General features: G+C 39.9%; 1 protein-coding gene across 1 annotated transcript in view; it reads right to left on the bottom strand.

Moving 5' to 3' along the window:
- Positions 1-20,526, bottom strand: part of UBE2R2 (ubiquitin conjugating enzyme E2 R2) — a 58,447-nt gene that overhangs the window by 11,587 nt on the left and 26,334 nt on the right. The window contains exon 2 of the mRNA XM_080938675.1: positions 13,047-13,133. Coding sequence (XP_080794801.1) covers positions 13,047-13,133 — 87 coding nt within the window. The remainder of the gene's footprint in view (positions 1-13,046; positions 13,134-20,526) is intronic.

Raw genomic sequence — 20,526 nt, 5'->3', positions numbered from 1 at the left:
GACCAGGCTGAGCTCAAAGTCAGGAGATCCCCCTGACTCTGCCTCCTGAATGCCATGATTATAGGTGTGTTCACTAATGCCCAGCAAGTTGTTTGCTTTTGAAATATTAAGGAGGTAGATAAGAGTTAAACTTTTTGGAACTGACATATATAGTGTGAATTATAAAATTATTATTGTAACTCAAATTTCAAACATGTACAGATGGCTGAGCTGTAGCAGCATGAACTTTTGATCCCAGCACTTAGGAGTCGGGGGCAGGCGCATCTCTGAGCCTGAGACCAGCCTGGTCTACAGAGGAGTTCTGGACAGCCAGAACTCTACAGGAAAAACCCTGTGTGGAAAAGTTAAACAAAACCCTTGTCTGCATGTGTGAGGGAGTCAGCGGCCACCACCATGCCATTTCTTCAACAGCTCTCTACCGTATTTTTCAAGCACTGAGACAGTCAACTACACTGCTTCGCTAGAAATGCACAAGGATCCTCCTGCCTCTACCTACACAGCACCGGAGTTATAGATGCGCTCTGCACTGTCATACTTGGCCTTCTACAGGAGTGCTGGGGATAGGAGCTCAGTCCTCATGTTTGCACAATGATCACTTTACTGAGGTATCTCCCTAGTACAAAGCATCTTAAAATCTGTGTGTGTGTGTGTGTGTGTGTGTGTGTGTGTGTGTGTGTGTGTGTGTGTGAGTGTTTTGTTTTGAATTTCTTACATTATATGTATGTACTGGGAGGAGGGGAGGGAGAAAAAAACTGCAGTTGGGATGCACTATATGAGAGAAAAAAAAGTGGTTTGTTTCTTTTTTTAATGCAAATGTCTGTAAATCCTAGCCAGTGTTACTACTGCTGTGATGAGCACCATGACCAAAAGCAACTTGGAAAGAGTTTTGTTGACTTACACTGCCTTATATTACTGTTCACCACTGGAGGAAGTCAAGACAGAAACCCGAAGGAGGCAGGGGCTGGTACAAAGGCTACAAAGGGATGCTACTTAACTGGCTTGTTCCCCATGGCTTGCTTATAGCCTGATTTCTTATAGAACCCAGGAGCATCAGTCAGGATCACCCCACACACTGTGGACCAGCCTTGGGCCACTGCACCTCCACACAGCCAATTTGAGGAGGGGCACTGGCCGGCCATGCCCCAGCTGAGCTCAGTAAAGGGAAGTGAAGAGGAACTTCTAGTAGCAAAAGCTTTGGGAAAGTGTTCTCTTCCCAGGCAGTGTTACAGCTCTTGTATAATATAGATGCTCTCAGATGATGGAGTAGTTTTCATACATTTTTATTCCTTCTGGATAGGACCTTACATACAGTCTTGGGGTGGGTTGAGGTCTGACAGCAGGTGCTTCCTATTGACTTGGTCTGAAATGCTAGGGGCACCTCATCTACATGTGGAGAGCTTGGGGGCGCTGCCCCTATGTGACTGATGGCCACAATTCTCTTTATGGCAGGCTGTGGCTATAGCAAGCTCCTAACATCTGTCCCTTCTGGGTCCCCAGGGCTTCAAGCCCAGCTTGACCTTACCAGGCTTCCTCTCACAATCCACCACCCCACAGACATTGATATCCAGCAATCAAATCTTTAAAAAAGAAAATAATACGGAGATGTAGCTTTGACATAGGACCCAAGTTCAGTTCCCAACACCCACATTATGCAGCTCACAACCACCTGTAGTGGATCTGGTATCATTGTCTTCTGTAGACCCACACACATTTACACACACAAACAAACACACAGTATAAAAAATATTCTTTTTAAATTTTTATTTTTATGATTCTGCCTTCATGAAAATCTGTTCACCACATGTGTGCAATGCCTGTAGCAGCTATGAAGAGTGTGGACGTTACATACAGCTGGCTGTGAGCTGCTGTGTGTGCCGGGAATTGAATCTAGGTCATCCAGAAGAGCAGCACATGTTCTTAACTGCTGAACATCTCTCCAGCTCCACAAATTAATAAAATAAAATAAAATAACCAGACCCCCTACTGTACCTGGTAAAAAGTCTGAGGCTGAGGCAGTTAGTTCTAAGTTCTCATAAGGAAGCTACTATGCTGTGTTAAGAGGACAAACTGCCTGTCAAGCTGCCTCCCAGATAACTACACTGTGAGCTTGTCTACACTGTGTGCTTGCCTACACTGTGAGCTTGTCTACACTGTGAGCTTGCCTACACTGTGAGCTTGTCTACACTGTGAGCTTGCCTACACTGTGTGCTTGTCTACACTGTGAGCTTGTCTACACTGTGAGCTTGCCTACACTGTGAGCTTGTCTACACTGTGAGCTTGTCTACACTGTGAGCTTATCTACACTGTGAGCTTGCCTACACTGTGTGCTTGTCTACACTGTGAGCTTGTCTACACTGTGAGCTTGCCTACACTGTGTGCTTGTCTACACTGTGAGCTTGACTACACTGTGAGCTTGTCTACACTGACTGACTCTTCTTCCTTACAACACAATTCTAAGAGCACATACACTGCTCTGTGAGTTACCAACAGTTACGTGGCCTTTCCAGTTACTTCACGGCCTGACCAGTTCTTGTTTTCAGTTACTCAGATGCAGCCAGCCTAGGCTGATGGACAGTCTCACTGTGGGTTCGATGTGTATTTCAGTTCATTAATTAATCAAGTTCTCCTTATATTTTCCAACAGGTTGTTGCTCATTGTGGCCTCAAACTCCGGGATTTTGGTAATTCTCTTACCTCTGCCTAAGTATATATTTGGAACTAACTTTGGCTATTTGTCAATAAGAGTAAAAATCTCTTATTAGTGAGATATTTTGAAGTTCCTTAAAGAACTTTACAGACTGAGCTGGCCTCAAATGCAGGATTCTCTTTCCTCTGCCTCTAAAGTTTATTTCTGAGCAGCTTTTGAATATCTTTTATCCTTTTTTGTTGTTGTTCATGGAAATACAACTATTAATGAGACTGTTATTTCCCACTTGTGCTAATTTTTATGTTAACTTGACACAAACGAGGCCAAACTGCTCTATGGACAAGGTTTTGGAGCATCACCTTGACGACTGACTGATGTGGATGTCGGGTGGTATCACCCTGGACAGGTGGTCCTTAGTTTTATAAGAATGATGGCCAATCCAACCAAAAGCAATCTACAGATTTAATGCAATCCCCATCAAAATTCCAACCCAATTCTTCATAGAGTTGGAAAGAGCAATGTGCAAATTCATCTGGAATAACAAAAGACCTAGAATAGCGAAATCCATCCTCAACAACAAGAAAACATCTGTGGGAATCACTGTATATGATTCCCAATATTAAGATATATTACAAGGCAATTGTGCTAAACACTACATGGTACTAGTACAGAGATAGGTACGTGGATCAATGGAATAGAATAGAAGATCCAGAAATGAGCCCTCACACATATGGTCACCTGATTTTTGACAAAGGAGCTGTAAACATTCAATGGAAAAAGGACAGCCTATCCAACAAATGGTGTTGGTCCAACTGGCACTCAGCATGCAGAAGAATTAAAATAGACCCTTTCTTATCTCCTTGTACAAAGCTCAAGTGTAAGTGGATCAAAGATCTCCACATTAAACCAGGTGCACTGAAATTACTAGATGAGAAAATAGGGAAAACCTTAGAACACATAGGCACAGGAGAAATTTTCCTGAACAGAACACCAATGGCTCATGATCTAAGGTCAAAGATTGACAAATGGGACATAATGAGATTGCAAAGGCTAAGGACACTGTCAAGAAAACAAAATGGCAACCAACAGAGTGGGAAAAGATCTTTACCAACCCCACATCAGATAGAGGCCTAATATCCAAGGTATACAAAGAACTCAAGAAGCTAGACACCAGAGAACCAAACAACCCTATTAAAAAATGGGGTATAGAGGTAAACAAAAAGTTCTCAATTGAGGAATATCGAATGGCTGAGAAACATCTAAGGAAGTGCTCGACATCATTAGCCATCAGGGAAATGCAAATCAAAACAACCCTGAAATTCTACCTCACACCAGTCAGATTGGCCAAGATCAAAAATTCAGATGACAACAGATGCTGGTGAGGATGTGGAGAAAGAGGAACACTTCTCCACTGCTGGTGGGGTTGTAAACTGATACAACCACTCTGGAAATCAGTCTGGCGATTCCTCAGAAAATTGGACATAGTACTACCTGAAGATCCAGCTATTCCACTTCTGGGCATATACCCCAGAGACACTCCAATATACAACAAAGTTACATGCACCACAATGTTCATAGCAGCTCTATTTATAATAACCAGAAGCTGGAAAGAACCCAGATGTCCTTCAGTAGATGAATGGATACAAAAATTGTGGTATATTTACACAATGGAGTACTACTCAGCTATCAGAAACAATGACTTAACCAAATTCTTAAGAAAATGGTTGCATCTAGAGAATATCATCCTGAGTGAGATAACCCAGTCACAAAAGAACAGACATAATATGCAGTCACTGATAATTGGATACTAACCCCAGAAAGCTCTGAACACCCCAGAAACTCACAGACTATATGAAGTTCAAGAAAAGGGGAAAAAAGAAAAAAGAAGAGAAAAAACCATTATGCTTAATCCTTACACACCAAGAAAACTTTGACTAATTCCAGGTTACATCCTGTTTTACATGTACTTTATGCTCACTGTAACCAGTAAGATTTCAATGCACACTATCAAACCTTTAAAAAAAAAAAAAAAAACAAGCACTGACAAAAACGTATTCGTATACTTTTATGCAAAAATGCTTAAAATTTGTACATTTATCTTTGTTTTTTAAAATAAAGTTGTTAAAAAAAAAAAAAAAGAGATAGTCAAGCAAGCCTTGAGATAAAAGCCAGGAAGGAGGCTTCCCATGCCCTCTGCATCCATCAGTTCCTGCCCTAGCTTCCCTCTAAAAGACACTGATCCAAAAGATGCAAGCCAAACATATTTGTGGTGGTTTTATCATATCAGAAATCATAGAAAGGACACTGGTGATGGTTTGCATATGCTTGGCCCAGGGAGTAGCACTAGTTGAAGGTGTGGCCTTGTTGGAGGAAGTGTGTCACTGGGGGTGGGATTGGAGACACTCGTCCTAGCTGCCTGAAGATGTTTAGCCTGTCCCTGGCTTCCTTTGAATGAGAAGGTAGAAGTCTCAGCTCCTCCTGCACCATGCCTGCCTGGATGCTGCCATGCTCCTGCCTTGATGATAATGAACTGCACAACTGAACCTGTAAGCCAGCCTCAATGAAATGTTGTTATTTATAAGACTTGCCTTGGTCATGGTGTCTTTTCACAGCAATAAGACCCTAACTAAGACAACACTCAATGAGCATGGTGTCATAACTGGGCATCATAGTTCCTGCCTATAATCCCAAATCTTGGAAAACTGAGGAAGAAAGATTGTGTGTTAAAGGCTAGTGTAGACTCCAGGCCAAAAACTGGTAACTATACATGTTCTCAATTCTTCATCGTGGTAGTACCAAACTCCCTTGATAACAAAAGTTTCATGTTTTACTTCTTTTTCAATGTTGTTTTTGCCCTGTAGGTCTCATTTCTTTATAAATTTAATGGCATCTTACTGATGTTTGCAGAGAGAGAAAGAGAGACAGACAGACAGACAGAGACAGAGAGACAGACTGACTTACTTTGACAGAAGATTATTTATGGGTCAGACTGCCAAATACTCTCTGCCCTCTTAAAGCTGTCTTTTCTTAAGAGCTCAGTTGGCAATGTACCAGCTATGAAATCATGAAAACCTAAATTCAAACCCCACCGCAAACATAAAAGCTCAATGTTGCTGGTGTGGTGATGGCGGAGGTGATGCACAATTTTAACCCTAACATTAGGAAGGTAGAAGCAGGTGACTTCTGTGAGTTTGAGGCCAGCTTGGTCTCCAGGACAGTAAGAGCTACACAGGGAGATTTTCGCTTGAACAAACAAAAGGAAATAGTTAAATGTCACATATGAGATAAAATAAAAATTATATAGAAAGATAAAAATACATACATGAATAAAGCTGAGTGTCATGCAGCTCTGTAATCCCGGGGCTGGGTACAGAGAGGTGCATCCACATCCCTGGGGCTAGCTCATCAGTCATCCTTAACTAGTTGTCCATACTCAGGTCCCATAGAGAGGCAAACCCTAAGTCAAATTATGGGGGTTTTATATAACATTTTCATATATATATGTATTTAGATCATATTCACCCCCAAACACCTTTTTTTCTATCTTCTCCTTCATGCTGGTGCCCTTTTAATTTCCAGCCATCCCTATTCTAATTTTATGCCCGTCTGTCTCTCACTTGTTTACTGTTTTTATTTTTAAGATTTGGATTCGTTTTTGTTTTGTTTTTGTTTTTCAAGACAAGGTTTCTCTGTATAGCCCTGGCTGTCTAGGACTCACTTTGTAGACCAGGCTAGCTCACAGAGATCCGCCTGCCTCATCCTCCTGTGTGCTGGAATTAAAAGTGTATAACACCACACCTGCCTTTCTCAATTGGGCTTATTTTGCTTAATGGAGTAATTGCCATTTCTGTTCATTTTCCTACAAGCGACAGGACTTTACTCTTTGACTAGATAATATTCTGTTGTGAGTACATAGTATATTTTCTTTTCCCCATGTATACTTTTGTTGTCTATTTGTCTGTTTTGAAATAGGGTCTCACTACATAGTCCTGGCTGGCCTAGACCTCTATAAGTAGACCAGGTGGCCTCTACTCAGAGCTATCCCCACCTCTGCCTCTGCCTGCAGAGGGTACAGTGAGATTAAATGTGTGCACCACCACGCCTGGACCAGGCACTGACCTGCTGCCTCTGCTTCCTGATGCTACTGCTTACACCTTGCTGTGTTAAGAGACAGAAAGCCCAATGTGGCCTGGGTAAGCCCAGGCTATCCTTCCACTTGCTGAATTCTCCTGATTCCATCTCAGTGCTATGATAACAGAAATGTTCTATGTCGTTTATGTGGTGTTGGCGACTAATGAGCATCTAACCTGATGATGTAACTTGATTGTTATGAATGGGCTTAAGGTAAGTATAGGCAGGCAGGAATCCCAATTGTATCTAACTTTGATCTCCCTGGATATACAGCAAGCAATGACACAACTAGATCACATCCTAGCTCCAACTTTTTGAGGAACCTCCATGTTAATTTTTATATTGGCTTTACCAACTCACATGCCCAACAATTATATAAGGGGTTGCTTTTTCTGCCACAATTTCTACAGCTTTGTCCTTTTCCCCTTCCTTTCTTTTTAAAAACTATGTGTATGGTTGTCTTGCTATAATATGTCTGGTCAGGACATGGTGGTGTACACCTTTAATCCAAGTACGTGGAAGGCAGAGGCAGGTGGGTTTCTATGTGTTCAAGAACAGCCTGAATTTATAGAATCCCAGGCTAGCCAAGGCCACGTCTCCAAGAATAAAAAGTTCTGATTACATTATAAAATGTACATGTATGGTGCTACAGGCATCTCTTAGCAGATAAGAATAGTTCATGTGGAGAGATGGCATAGCAGTTAGGAGCACCAACTGCTCGTCCAGAGGCTCTAGTTTACTTTAATCCCAGCAACCACATGGTGGCTCATAACCATCTACAACTTAAGCAGATACTCGCCTCTGGCACACAGGTGTACATGCAGGTAGAACACTTACATAAAATAAATAAATAAATCTTTACAAAAAAAAAAGACTACCTGATGCTAGTTTTTGTGAAAGTCCTGGGTTCCTTTCCCAACACATACAAAGTGGCTCACAACTCTCTATGATTCTGGCTTTAGGGATCTGATGACCTGTTCTGCATGAATATGATATATAAGCATATATGCTGGCAAAACATTCTGATACATAAAATAAAAATGAATGATGAAAAACTCCGCAGAGACCCTGCCTTGGGTCTCTGTGGAGTTCTGGATGTCCTAGTGCTCTCTTCGTAGAGTAGACTGGTCTCAAATTCAGAGCTCTACCTGCCTCTTGAGTGCAGGAAATTAAAGAGATGCACTACCACTATCCAGCTAAAATGAGTAAATATTTTTAAAATGCATATTCAAAGGATACTTTTTAGAGTACTGTATTTATGTCCCTTAAAAAAAAAAAAAAAAAGCTTTCTGAGCCAGGTGTGATGGCACATGTCTTTAATCCCAGCACTCAGAAGTCAGAGCCAGGTGGATCTCTGAGATCAAGGCCAACCTGGTCTACAAAATGAGTTCCAGGACAGCCATGGCTACGCAGGAAAAACTTGGACAAAAAAAGTCCATAATTCTTCTTTCTGTAGCTGTGTTCATATGAGTGTTTCATGTCTGTGTAGTGTGTGTGCAGCTGGGGCTTGTAGAGGACATAAGGGTGCATTGTATCTCCTGACACTGAGTTAGGGATGCTTTAAAACCACCAAAATGGATGCTGGGAATCAGACCAGAGTCCTCTGCAAGAGCAGTAAGTGCTCTTACCTGCTGAGCCAGCTCTCTCTAGCCTTTCATGAACCCTCTTAAAGGCCACTGAATAAAATAAATATAAAATAAATGTAAGCCTCTTCTGTGAGAAGCTCAGACCTATGCTCCTGGGTACGTCCTAAGTGTCTGTCTTTCTTTCACTTTTATGCCTAAGCTATACTAAAATATCTTTAATAAAACTGTCTCAAAGAAATCACAGAAATTAGAAATTTATGATTGATGTGAAGATTAATCTTAATTGCCAATTGGATGAAATTTGACTAGAATCTCAATGGCAACAATTTTTCTGGGCATATCTGTCAGGGACTGTTTAACTTGAGGAGGTCCACCCTGAATATGGACAAAACCATTCTGGTAAAAAGCAGAGTAAAGTCAGGCAGTGGTGGCACACACCTCTGATCCCTTAAAGTAAACTACAGACAAACCTTGTGATCAACTACCTTAAGATCTTAAGCTGCCATGGCTGTGAGTTTTCCCATCACAATGAGCTGTACCCTCAAACTGTAAACCAGCATAAACTTTCTCTTCTGTAAATTGTTTTGTATTTTATTCACAATAATAAAGAAAGCAACTAGCTTTGGAAAATAAATAAATAAATAAAATAGAGATAGGAATGTGTCACAGAAGTGAAATCCAATCACTGGAGATGCTGAAGCAAGATGCCCTGAATGGAAACTACCTAAGCTAGAGTGTGCGTGTGAGTGTGCGTGTGAGTGTGCGTGTGAGTGTGTGTGTGAGTGTGCGTGTGAGTGTGTGTGTGAGTGTGCAGTGTGTGTGTGTGAGTGTGTGTGAGTGTGTGTGTGAGTGTGTGTGTGAGTGTGCGTGTGAGTGTGCGTGTGAGTGTGTGTGTGAGTGTGCGTGTGAGTGTGTGTGTGAGTGTGCAGTGTGTGTGTGTGAGTGTGTGTGAGTGTGTGTGTGAGTGTGTGTGTGAGTGTGCGTGTGAGTGTGTGTGTGAGTGTGCAGTGTGTGTGTGTGTGAGTGTGCGTGTGATTGCACAGGGTGATGCAGGATAATGAAAACAGCATTAATGTTCTATAGTGAGTTCTTTCAACACCCAGTCTCAAAACAAAGTAGAAATGCCTCAACAATTAATCACTGGCTGCTTTTCCAGAGAACCCTGGTTCAGTTACCAGTACCCACACAGCAGCTCAAGGGATCTGACACCTTTCTTATGGCCTCCACAGGCACTGCAAATATGTGGCACACAGCCACCCACACAGGCAAACATCCATAAACATAAAAAGATAAAAAGACCAAGATCCACAGCAGAGTACCATGCTCTAACCTATGAATTATCGGGAACTGTAAAGCAGAAAGAACAGGCAGAGGTGGGATTACAGTGACTTCAGACCAAACTGGGATACTAAGACCCTATCTCAGTCTTACTCTCCCCAAACCCAAACCACCAAACAAAAGGATATGGAGTGGAGATACCCACTGGGAAAGACTAAGCAGGGACTTGAGTGTCTGTGTTACCTAAGGGAATGAATGTAGTGAGACACTGCCTCAAAATATCCAAAGTGTCAACTGTTTCTGTAAACCTTTCTTTGGCCTTTAAATTACTGTCTATGAGTATCATACTTCACATGAATCTGTAGGCCACATGTGTGCCTGGTGTCCAGAATGTCAGAAAAGGGCACTGGATCCCCTGGAATGATGGACAGCTGTGAACCATCATGTTGACGCTGGAAACTAACCCTGGATCTCTTAACCACTCATCCATCTCTCTAGCCCCATGTAACTTTTTAAAATCTAAAGTTGCTGCAAAAATTGTTTTTACAAGCTTATCTAAATGGTTTTTAATGTGGCTAAAACATTTTGACAATGGAAACAAAACATATATAGATCTTAAAATCTTTTAAATTTTGTATTTAAAATTCCCATGACTTTAATAACAATGATAGCTAATAATTTCTCTAATTTAAAAGGTCGGAAGACTGCAACTGTATAATCTGTATATTAAATTCTAATGTATTATCTTGAGTTTTGACAGGCGATTCCTAATTAGGATAAATCATTAAAGTTAATATTTAGAAAAATTAGAAGTTGTACAAGATAGTAGATAATTCTACTACCTAGAGAATAACTCAACTTAGTGAAATCAATATAATGAACATAGACAGTCAAGAGAAATGAGAACTATCTCATGCTCTAAGCTTTGCAGCTGTTGAGTTCACTACCTAACAATGGTCTCATTAGCCCAATAACGACACAGGAAAGGCTGTGGGCACAGGAATGTGCCATATGCTGCAGAGTCCAACACTGACAATGTAACAGGGGGAGGGAAGGAAAGCAGTGAGAAAGGTGAGGATACGGAAAAGTAAACAGATTGCATGGCCAGTCCCAGGATTCAAATATATTTCCTTTACATAACCACTATCAAGACAGCAGATGCCTATTTTGTTTTATCTAAGCCTTTAGTTCCTGGGCTCAGCCTCTCATGATACCAGGTTCTCCCATACACTATAAATTGAGGTTGTGGGGTGGGGTAGTAATGAGCAGCAATATTTTATTTGAGTTATCCTATCTATAAGGTTTGTAATCATTTGTATGAATACAACAGTGCTTCTAAGTCCAATAGGATTCCAGTTGTATGCTTTTGAGCATAGTAAAACATGTAACTGGAAAACTACTTAATAAAAAGACAGGGTCTCACTATCTAGCTCTATCTGACTTATGCACACCAGGCTGACTTCACATTCACAGAGATCAACCTGCTTCTGCCTTCCAAGAGCTAGGATTACAGTGCAAAGCATCACATCCTGCTACAAATATACTTAACAATATGTAACAGCAAAAAGTGGAAAAGAGTCTGTTTTTTTCTTCAAAAGATTTTACATAAGTGCTCAGTCTGCATGTAAACCTGCACACCAGAAGAGGGCATCAGATCTCATTACAGATGGTTGTGAGCCACCATGTGGTTGCTGGGAATTGAACTCAGGACCTCTGGAAGAGCAGTCAGTGCTCTTAACCGCTGAGCCATCTCTCCAGCCCCATGCAGAAAGGAATCTTGCTGTATAGTATAATCACTGATGGCAAATCCAGGTTAAATGTATTTTATATTTAAAGACTGATCTTTAATTGTGTATGTGTAGGAATCTGTTGGTGTCAGATTCCTGGAGCTGGTGTTACAGCTGTGTGCACCTGACAAGAACAAAGGGACTCAACCTGGAGCTCCTGCAAAAGTGGTGCTGACCCGTCTCTATGGCGCCAATAAACTTCTGCTTCTATGTTTCTCCTTCATTTTTATACATTTCATAAACATGGTGTTTTTAAAGGAATTAATTCACAAATATTACAGAAAAGTTTACATCTTTTTGGGCCATAACAGTACTTAATAAACTATAATCAAAGTTCAATCTCCCACTCCCCATACAGGGTTTTTCTGTGTATCCCTGACTATCCCAAAACTCTCTTTGTAGACAAGACTGGCCTCTAACTGAGATCCACCTGCCTTGTGGATTCACTGTAAGAGCAACAGTGTTGACTCCATCTTTTGTTTTTGCATGTATGTATTTACTGGGGGAGGGTTCTATGGTGTGTGTAGACAGAGGACAGCCCTGAAGAGTCGGTTCTCTCCACCCACCATGCAGGTTCTGGGAACTAAACTCAAGCTGCCAGGCTTGGTAGCACCTTTACTTGTTGAGCCTTCATGCAGTTCCTTAGTATTATAATTATGTTAAATACTAAAAAAGAATATTGCAGGAGGCTGTTTCTGAAGAGGTAATCACACATCACCCTTTTGTCATGTTTGTTCTATGTGGAAAAAACAAAAACAAAACTGTGTATGCCCAGAACCCCACTTGGGAGGGCCCAAGGACAAGTTGAAAGACAGCCTGAAATACATTAGAAAAGCATATTATGGTCTCAAACATAAATTAAAAAGGAAAGGCAATGAAGACACTTCACAGGAAAGGTGAATGCATTACTCCAGTATTGTCATGATTAGACCAAAGCTAAGTATGTTTCATGTTTCAACCAACAGTTTTACTAGAAAAGCTGTCTTCAGGCACACTGACTTGTCCACAGAAGAACCTCACCTTGGATTTATTTCAAAAGAGGTTCAAATGCTCAGCAGTAACTCCTGAAAGGAAGCCAGTCCAAACGAAGTAAGATTAACCCCGCCCCCACCCTCAAAATCTGAGCCTCTGCCCATAGCTGAACCTTGTTATGGAGTCAGAGGACAGGCACACAAACACATTCATATGACTTCACTGAACTTGTAAGATGCAAATATTAACACATGTGCATTATGATCTTAGCAATGAGCTGCAAGGGCTCCATCTTTGACTGGATTATAATTACTATATATTATAAAACTACCCTTGATTTTAATAATTAAACAAGACACTACAAAGTATAGGTGTGAAAATCATGAATATTTCTCTATGGTTAGAGCAAAACAATTTACTGAAATATACAATCTAATTTAAAGGTGGATGGGAGCTGTGCTGTTCTGACTGAATCCAGGTCCTTGTGCATATAAACAAATGCTATACCACTAAGCCAAGCCCTCTAGCCCAAACTACTTACTTTATGTGGTACTGATGATCAAATTCAGGGCCTTGACAGGCAAAACCCTAGTCTTTTTTTAAAGAACTAATCTGAACAATAAAAGTTACGACAAATGTCTCTTACCTCATAAATGTTGGGGTGCCACATTTTGGTCAAGAATCTGAAGGTAGGTGGTGAATATGGGTAGTCAATAGGAAATTTAATATGTGCCTGAAAGAAAAAGAAGATAAGCTAATAAAAGAGACAAGTTATTCATCTGCCTAATAATTCATTCTTTTATATCCCAAATAAACAAAGTTCCTTTCTAATGAGAATAAATTATTTATGTAAGAGCTACTAGCATGTTCTTTTAGCATCTCATCAAATATCGATGTTAAAGTCCCCAACTCAAAAGGACAAAAGGTGGAATATGCCCAATACTGAGGTTGCTGTTCCACGCAAGGAATGGGATTCGGACCACTGAATACAGGTGTGCACTCTGCACCCATGCCAGTCCTGTTCTCTGCTACTGTTATTTTATGTCAGACAAAACAATTAATATGGTTTTCTAGTAAAGAATACAGAATAAATAATTTCCTTTTTTATCGACATCATGCAAGCATCATCTCCCCACTCAGAAGCACTAATGCTGACCTTCTGATAAAGTTTCCCTCCAGGGCTTTCCATTAAATATACTGTTTCCATTGTTTCTATTATATATATATATATATATAGTGTTTCCATTACATATATACTGTTTCCATTATATATACTGTTTCTATTATATATATAATGTTTGCATTACATATATACTGTTTCCATTATATATAGTTTCTATTATATATATATATACTGTTTCCATTACATATATACTGTTTCCATTATATATAGTTTCTATTATTTTTATATATATATACTGTTTCCATTACATATATACTGTTTCCATTATATATAGTTTCTATTATTTTATATATATATATACTGTTTCCATTACATATATACTGTTTCCATTTTATATATATGTATGTATATATATATATATATATATATATATATACACACACACACACATACACTGTCTGTCCCCCTCCAAGCCTCATAGTGCCAACTCATATGCATCTCCCCAGCACTAAGTAAAGATTTTTAAACTTACTTTTAAACTTAACTGTTTTATTTGTACTGAATATTTGTATGTATGTGTACCATGTGAGCCAGGTAAATGTGGAGGTCAAAAGACAGTGTGGGCTCTGGAACTGCAGTTACTGATAGGTTGTGAGCCACCTTATGGGAACTTGGAATCAAACAAGAGAAATGTGTGCTTTGAACCACTGGGCCCTGGGTGTAGCTCCTCTTAAAGCTGTTTTTTAAAGCAGGCTAGGAATGTAGCTCAGTGATAGAACACTTCCCTAGCATTCCACTCTAGCCCTAAGTTCAATTCTAAGCACTGACAAAAAGAAAATTTTGACATGGGGATAATATAGAGACAAAAATGAGCAAGATATAACAATGTACATACGCATATAAAAAGTCACAACAAGTGCATTTATGTTAACAAAAAAAATGACTCAAAAGGAAATTTCAACATGTAGACATACTGAATTCTGCATTCTATTTTTGCCTATATCACATCATGAACATATTTTTAATCATAAAATATTATTATGCTGGGCCAGCCTGGGCCACTTAAGATTGTCTCAAGGTCACTTTCTGTGGCAGGGTGAGTTGAAGCAGCTGATCTTATATTAGACACTACAGAAGAATACATGCTTGTTTTGGCAGCACATACACTACAACTAGATTGTACTCACATTAATATGGCCCATTCCCAAGAAGATGCCCAGCTTATGAAATATTTTTATAATAAGATAATATTCTGAGGGTGGTTATTAGTGTAAACATAATACTTGATTATATACATATACAGATGAAACCTCTTTTGGAGCCAGGCTATAGCTGTGTAGCCGAGGCTAGCCTCAAGCTTGCAGTCCTCCTGCCCATCATGTACTAGCTAGGATTATGGGTATGCACAGGAGTTCTTTCTTTCAAAAGTGCTTTTCTTACCTAGTGATAATTAGGTTATTCCTTGCTCTTTTGATATGATAAATATCTTACAATATATGTTCTTAGCAAGAATTCATTTTTAAAGTATTACGAAATATAAAGTAATATATATGTTATATATATATTATATATATATTATATACATATATAAAGATATATTATATCTTTATATATAAATATAAAGAGAGATAGCTAAGTAGTTAAGAGCACTGACTACTTTTGCAGAGGACCCAGGGTTCAGTGCCAGCAATTACACTGTCTGCAACTTCAGTTCCAGGGCATCTAACATTCTCCCCTGACTTCATCACTGCATGTATGTTACACTCAGACATACATGCAGGTACAACACTCATACACATAAAATAAAATAAATTGGGCTGGAGAGATGGCTCAACGGTTAAGAGCACTTCCAGAAGTCCAGAGTTCAACCTCCAGAAACCACATGGTGGCTCACAGCCATCTGTAAGCTGCACATGCAGCAAACAAACAAATAAAAGGCACTTTTTAAAAAATTAATAAGAATTTTTTTAAAAACAATCCAAAATAAGAACCCTTAGGAATTCCATCATAGAAGCAATGAAAATATTTTATAAAAATCAGCTACCTCACAATTCTAGAAAAATAATCAAAGCCAGGCCTGGTAGCACACAGATCTGTGTGTGTGATACAAGCACTCAAGAGGTCAAGACAGAAGGGCTGACAAACTCTAGACCAACACCAGCTATATAAGGAGACACTGTCTAAAATCAAAAACCAGAGGCTAGTCACAAGAGGGCAGAACTCTCCCAAAAACAACAACCTTTATGGCTTAACTCAGTCTAGTCCAATCTGCTATTGCAAAAGCTTTAAAAACAAATATTTTATAAATTCAATCTAAAAAAAAAAAAAAAAAAAAAACATGGAGTGGGATGTGGGTGAGTGGGCATGCACTGTAGAGAACCTGCTCAAACCACGACCCCACCCCAACCCCTGAAAACTCTTTATTTGACCCTTCTATGTGTTTTCTAAAAACCTCTATTTGCAGAGAGAATCTATATCCTGTAATTTGAAACGGGCCCATCATATAAGCAGTTCCCCTTAGGGTTTTTCCTGAAGATTACTGCCTAAAATTGATTATGTTCAAATGTACCATAAGCAGAGAGAAAACACACACACACTCACATACACACATCCATAATCCTAATCCATAAATCCCAAGTAAATCTGTATCATCATTAACAATGTTAAACTGAAATCAATGGTTCTATAAAAACCATGCTAAACAGACTTTAGAAAGTAGGCCAAAGTCACTAGGCAAGCTAACAATTACAATAAGCACATTAAATGTTGAATACAGACTCACCAGTCAGAAGATGGTTTGATGGATAAGGCAACTGCTACCAAACCTGATGACCTAAGTCTCCAACCCAGCAGGGTCCATATGGTGGGAGAGAACCAACCTGACCTTCACTTGTGCACAGTAATGTGCATGTACACAGACCTATATGAACAATGCCCTCTTCTGGTGTGTCTGTAGGCAGCTACAGTGTACTCATCCATATAAAATAAACAAGTAAAAAATATATATACAATAGATCAGAGGTTCTATGTTTGGGTCCTGATACAATTTACTAATTCTATTATTTAAATCTCTTGACCTTTTCTTGTCTTTTTCCTTTTTAAGACAAGACCTCATTGTAGTAGCCATGGTTATCCTGGAACTTCCAGGTATCTACCAATCTCTGCCTAGTCCATGTCTGTGTACCAAATAGGTAACTAGAACAAGAGGACATCAGGTAGCCTCAAACTAGTTAATGATGTTGTAAGCCACCATGTGGATGCTAGCAATTAAACCTGAGTTCTCTAGATGAGGAACAAACACTCTTAACCACCCTGTCAGTTCTCTAGTCCTCAATCCCAACCCCCTATCGGTGGACTGCTTGGTAGATAAAGGTCCTGCCACCAAGGCTGATGGCCTAACTAGGATCACCCTGTGAGCCTGAGTCACTGACTTCCCTAACTGTTCTGCCCTATACTTGTATACCATGGCCCATGCATACCCACACATATATACACACACAAAATATGAAACGAAGTACATTTTCAAAATGCTTTGTTTGTTTGTTTTTCGAAACAGGACCTCTCTATATAGCCCAGGCTGACCTGGAACTCACATCCACCCGCCTCTGCTAAATGCCCAGTAGCATCTGACTTTTTGTTGCTGTTGGGTTTTTGTTTGTTTTCGGGTTTGGTTTCTTGTTTTATTTTCAGACAAAGTTTCCTGAAACTCACAGGGATCACCTCCCTCTGCTTCATGAGTGCTGGCACTCACCTGGCCTGTATCTTTTTAAGTGCCTGACAGATAGGCTTAGTAAAACATATCTGTAATCCCAGTAATCATAGCTGAGGAAGGGCAACCTTGAGCTCAAGGCTAGCCTGGGTTACATAATAAGATTCAAGTTAGCCTGGGCTATAAAACCAGAGTCCCGAGAAAGGGAGGAGGTGGGGGGCAAACAGTTCCATACAACTAAAATGAGAAAAAAAGTAGATTTTATTTGGCATAGTAGAATATACTGAGGAGCCAGAAGAGGATCAAAACTTCAAGCCTACTAGGACACTGAGATGGTTCAGGGTAAGAACATTTACCAGCCTGTAGTGGTGGTGCTGGCTGTGCACGTCTTTAACCCCAGCACTCAGGAGGCGGAAGCAAGCAGATCTCCAGGACAGCCAGGGCTACACTGAGTATAACCCTATCTTAAACATCTACTGCTTCTGTAGTGTTTCCCAGAACTGGCAGGAAGGAACCAACACCTTTAGCCTTCACAGGCACCTGCACTCAAGCAGAACATATAAACCCAAAATATTGTTTGCATTTTGTTATTTCTGTTGTTTTCGGCAGGGGGTGTTGAGACAGGGTTTTTTGTTTGTTTGTTGCTTGTTTCTTGTGCACTTTGTTGCTGCTGTTGTTGTTTGTTTGTTTGTTTGTTGCTTGGTTTTTTCCTGTGTGTAGTCTTTGCTGTCCTAAAACTAGTTCTGTAGCCCAGACTGACCTTCAACTCAAGAGATCCACCTGCCTCTGCCTCCCTGGAATTAAAGGTGTGCACCACCACCACATGGCCTACACATAAATAAAATTTTTAAAAAAGCAAGGCCAGTCTGGGTAAGTTAGAGAGAACTTGTCTCAAAACAAAGTAAGCAAGCTTGGCAGTTAAGAGCACTAACTGCTCTGGGAGAGAATTTGGTTCCTAATACCCACATCCGGGTAGTTTCCAACTAACTTTAACTAAAGTTCCAAGACACCTAAGGCCCTGTTCTGGCTTCCATGAACACTGCACACATGTAATGCATATGCATATACTCAGGCACACACAAACAGTTAAAGTAAATAATCTTTAAAAAATAAAATGAAAGCATAGCTCATTAGCACATTTGCCTAGCATACACAAGAGTTCAAACCCAGTCTCTCTCTCTCTCTCTCACTCTCTCTCTCCCCCCTCCCTCCCTCCCTCTCGAGCGTGCACACACACACACACACACACACACACACAGACACTTGCACAACACTATTTTTTTTCAAAAGAACTAAGCTGTGATGATTAGCTCTGTCAACTTGACAAATCCTAGAATCAACAAGGAAAAGAGTCTCAAAGACAGATTGTCTACAGTGAGGCCCTATATAGATATATCTATGAAGTAGTTCGTATCTTAATGGGAAAACAGAGCCTACTATGAGTGGCACCATTCTCTATGTAAAGAGTCCTGAACTATATCCATGGAGAAATCAAGCTGAGTCTAAGCAAGCAAGAAAGTGAGCAAGCACACAAATACTCCTTTTTCTCTGTAGTCTTACCTGTGATATGACAAGGCTTTGCCTTGACTTTCCCAGTCTTAGACTGTAAACTAGAATTGTGAACTGAAATAAAAACTCCTTTTGCCCTAAGCTGCCTTTAAAAGTATTTGATTACAGCAACACAAACCAAACAAGTCATAAGCTCATTATTTCGCATGTATGGGTGCCTTATCTGCATTTATGTGTATGTACCACATGCACACAGAACCCACAAGACCTAGAAGCCAGAAGATAGAATCAGATCTCATGGGAATGGAGCTACAGATGGTTTAAGATGACATGTGGATGTTGAGAAACAAACTCAGGTCATCTGAAAGACAAGTCAATGCTCTGAACTAAAAACTGAGCTACCTCTCCAGTCCCCGTTAAATAATTTTATCTACTGATTGTCTTAGTCTCTAATTCTCTAGTTTGCTACGTAGCCTTGAGCTCTTGATCCTCTCACTCCCACACCAAAACCCTCAAACTACAGATTACAACCAACTTGGAAAACAGCATTTTAAAAACTGAAATATTTAGCTGTACAGGCAAGTGTCTTCTGACTCAGCTAAATATTTCAATTTTCATAATACTGTCTTCCAAGTTAGTAGTAGTTACACATACCTGTAATCTGTCCTAAGTTTGAATATTTGGTACATGTGAAACCTTAGGGTAGAGTCCTAGTATGTATCTGTCTGTCTGTCTGTCTGTCTATCTCTTTACCTCTCCTCCTCTGGCCCTACCTCCTTCATTTGTTAATTTGAAGAAACATAGGAAATACTTTAGACATGACTTGAGACTGACCCTACAGCCACATACATGTCAGACAAGTGCTCTCTCTACTACTAAGCTATATTGTCAGACCCCACTTAATTTTTTTCTTTAAATACTCATCTTATTTAATGTGTACAAACATTTTTCCCTCAGTGGGTATGAAATATTCATCTTATTATTTAATATGTATAAACATTTTCCCTCAATGGGTATGGATGTGCACCAAATGCAAGTCTGATGCCTAGTTGTGAAACTAAAATCGGGCATCAGATACTTTGTAATTAGTTACATGTGATTGTGAGCTTCCATGTCCTACTGGGGAATTGAACCCAGGTTCTTTGCAAGAGCCAGGGGCTCCTAACTACTAAGCCATCTCTCCAGGGCCCCAACCTCCCAAGTTTTGAATACAAAGTAAAAATCATTGACTGTAGTCAACACATCTACTCACCTTCACAGTCAAGGCCTGGAAACAAAATCTGTCTTCGAAAGCAAGAGGTAACAAAAGTGCTCAGTACTCTCCTGGACCAGTCAGTCCTCCAGGACTGTGACAAAGAACCTTGGCATCAAGAAACCTCACAAAAAAATGCTGCCAAAGCTTAGAAGTCTTTGCCAACTAGATTTGTCTGCATTAACATTTTTATAATGAGGTAGACCACTGCCACCAGGTGGCAGCAAACTGTCATGAAGACCAGATTTAGATCACAAGGATTTCCTGAAAGTCCAAGACAAAAATATCTCATATTTTGTGTAAAGTGTATAATAACTCCACTTATCCCAGTGAGGTGGAACATACATACCACCATTCTAGAATATGATGCTCTGGGCTTAATACTTTTATACTGTTATATATAAAATAAAATTAAGCAAAATTATGCCAGCTCAATATGCATGCAATAGACTCACGCAGGTGCATTCTTGAAATAATAGTTCCAAAAGCTATGGTAAAAAGACTGAATTCAAAACTATTCCCACTACATGGGA

This window comes from Micromys minutus (genome assembly GCF_963924665.1).
Source record: "Micromys minutus genome assembly, chromosome: 26".
NCBI classification, from domain to species: Eukaryota; Metazoa; Chordata; class Mammalia; order Rodentia; family Muridae; genus Micromys; species Micromys minutus.
This window is presented reverse-complemented; position numbering and strand designations above follow the sequence as displayed.